General features: G+C 38.5%; 1 protein-coding gene across 1 annotated transcript in view; it reads left to right on the plus strand.

The window, feature by feature from the left end:
- LOC137988701 (uncharacterized) overlaps positions 1 to 2,500 on the plus strand; it is an 11,291-nt gene that overhangs the window by 732 nt on the left and 8,059 nt on the right. Inside the window, exons 2-3 of the mRNA XM_068834674.1 lie at positions 1 to 76; positions 2,027 to 2,221. The exon at positions 1 to 76 is cut by the window's left edge and continues 227 nt beyond it. Coding sequence (XP_068690775.1) covers positions 1 to 76; positions 2,027 to 2,221 — 271 coding nt within the window. The remainder of the gene's footprint in view (positions 77 to 2,026; positions 2,222 to 2,500) is intronic.

The following is a 2,500-nucleotide window of genomic DNA, read 5'->3' on the forward strand; positions in this document are numbered from 1 at the left end:
AAGTGTCACTGCCTGGCTAATCACCATGATGACCAACTCAGAAAGGAACTGGCGATCAAGTATAATGCACCACTGGGTAAGTTGATGTAGTATATGGTTACTATGCATGCTCTGTAATGAAGCTCCTGCGCAGAAATTCTTTTGGCTTGTCACACAATCTTTTCTCCTCAACAAGCAAGATTTGTTGGAGAGGAAAGGTTGCTACTGTTGGTCTGCTTAACTTGCATGTACATTAAGTTTTTCTGTTTGATTAAAATTAGCTGCTGGGCACATGAGTCATTAAATATTTGTTAAAGCTTTATTTGGCGAGTTCCAACATTGACATCCACTGTTCGGTAAAGAAGGTATTTTAAGGTCAAGCTGCTTGTGTGCTCAACTGAGTGCATTTAGATGTGCCAGTTCAATCATTGTGAGTTTGGGTGAGAAACCGTCTTATGGTACATAACTTTTGCTTGTTACTAGACCATACTAAAATACTAGGCCACCAAAAGAGTATCGTAGGTGTAAATACTCTCGATCTAAATTCCTTTCAATCAAGAGACAGTATCTACTATTTTCAGGGTTATGTTCAGTTTTTAGCAGTAGAATCAAACACAATATAATTATGCCTTTTTGAGTTGTACCATGAAAAACTAATAGACTATATAGGAGGTAGTATACGGAAAATGAATGTGCAATTCTCAAGAGCGGCAAAAAATTACCATTATGATAGTGACGAAAAAAGAAATTATAACCGAATGTCATCTATTATCACCTTATTAATTATTTTTGATGGACCAAGGGGGTAAGATTAACAAATTGATGTCAGTTTTTCATGCATCTGTCCTGTTATTGATCATGACTTTGGTCATAACATTGTCAAAGTAGCTGTGGATCCACGAGGCGATAGCCGATTGGATCCGCAGACTACTTTGACAATGTTGTGACAAAATTCATTGTCAATAAGAGGGCAGACACTTGAAAAACTGACATTAATTTGTTTTGTACAAATTCGTTTCTTTTTTTTATTAATTATAATTTAGTATAAATACACAAGTGATTACACAAAATCGCGCGCTCTCATTGGCTCGCTATCTTGGATCATCAGCTGATAATCACCTCGACGGACAAAATGGCTGCCAGTAGTCCTTTTGCCACTGTAAGTGCAGATGATTTTAGCGTTGAAATGTCTTTTGTTTTTTTTTTCTTTTTTGAAATAATCACCTGTGTATTTATACTAAAACAATTATTCGCCTCAGGCTCAGTGATTATCGGTGAATATTCACCTTGACTTCGTCTCGGTGAATATTCACCGATAATCACTTCTCCTTCGGCGAATAATTGTTAAATAAACTATGTGTAAATGCTTTGAGTAGTGTGAATAAAGAATTTGAATTACAAATTGTTGCTATAATTGCAGTATGTGCCATTTTGCACACTTCCTGTGTGTGCTACCTAACCTACTACAGTACTATTTAAGAGTAAATTAACACTCATCTTTGTAACAGCCCCACACTCTTATTGTTGAATAATATTGCCATTGACCAATGAATAAGTGCGAACCACCTAGTTTCCAAGGTCTCCTCTCCTTCTCTTGGGAAAGGGTAGAAGATAGACCCTGGGAACGAGGCTCAACATTTTCACCTTTCATACTACGAAAACCACCGTTCTGTGGAATTGGTCTGAATTATTGACTGACTGCCACTTCAGTTAAACATTTGGATGAAATTCCTTTCTGACGGTGTGCTTTCGCCGTTAAGGTGTACCGAAACAGAACAATGGAAAGATAAGTTTTGTTCTTGTCCAGCGAAGAGGTTGCAAGTGCAACCACGGTCTCGCTGTTACTTCAAGTGTAAGTTTTGTTTGCTGGCCTAAAAGGTAGCATCGAGCACAACACCTCTCAAGGATTTGAACTATTTACAAGTGAAAGTGGGCGGGGCAGTGACTCAGTAAGTCGGGCCCATTCCACAGATCGGTGGTATTCGTAGCAATTAATTTTCCGAGTTCAGTGACTCATAGCCACTTCGATTTTTCGTTTTCTTTAAAGGAAATGCTGCTGTGTGTCGACTTGTGGAAGATCCAGTTCTAAGGAAAGTGAAGTCAGCTGCAAGAGCTTTAAATTATGCAGGTAACAAAATACCAGAGGACAGACACCAGGAACTGTCAATAATTGTGCAGAAATACTTCAATGCACCCGTTTTAACTCAAGAAATCATCATGCAGGCTGCAGCAATGGAAACCCGTAAGGAAAATGTTAATTTTGTGTCACATGGACACATGCTGATAAGGAAGGTAGTGGTACTTTGGAAGGCAGGCATGATCAGGAAATGGTTTGGGGCATCTCCCTATAGGTGGTCCAGTCCATTCACAACAAAAAGAACAAACTTGTCCTACCTTTACTCCACAAGAAAACTTCAGAAATTTCCCAGAAAAAGCCTTGGTAAGGAGGTCAGTTCCAATTACAGGACTCAAATTATTGGTCTTTGTTTAATATGCGCTTGACAACAACATTTTTATGAAT

The sequence above is a fragment of the Montipora foliosa genome, unplaced genomic scaffold (genome assembly GCF_036669935.1).
Source record: "Montipora foliosa isolate CH-2021 unplaced genomic scaffold, ASM3666993v2 scaffold_425, whole genome shotgun sequence".
Taxonomy (NCBI): domain Eukaryota; kingdom Metazoa; phylum Cnidaria; class Anthozoa; order Scleractinia; family Acroporidae; genus Montipora; species Montipora foliosa.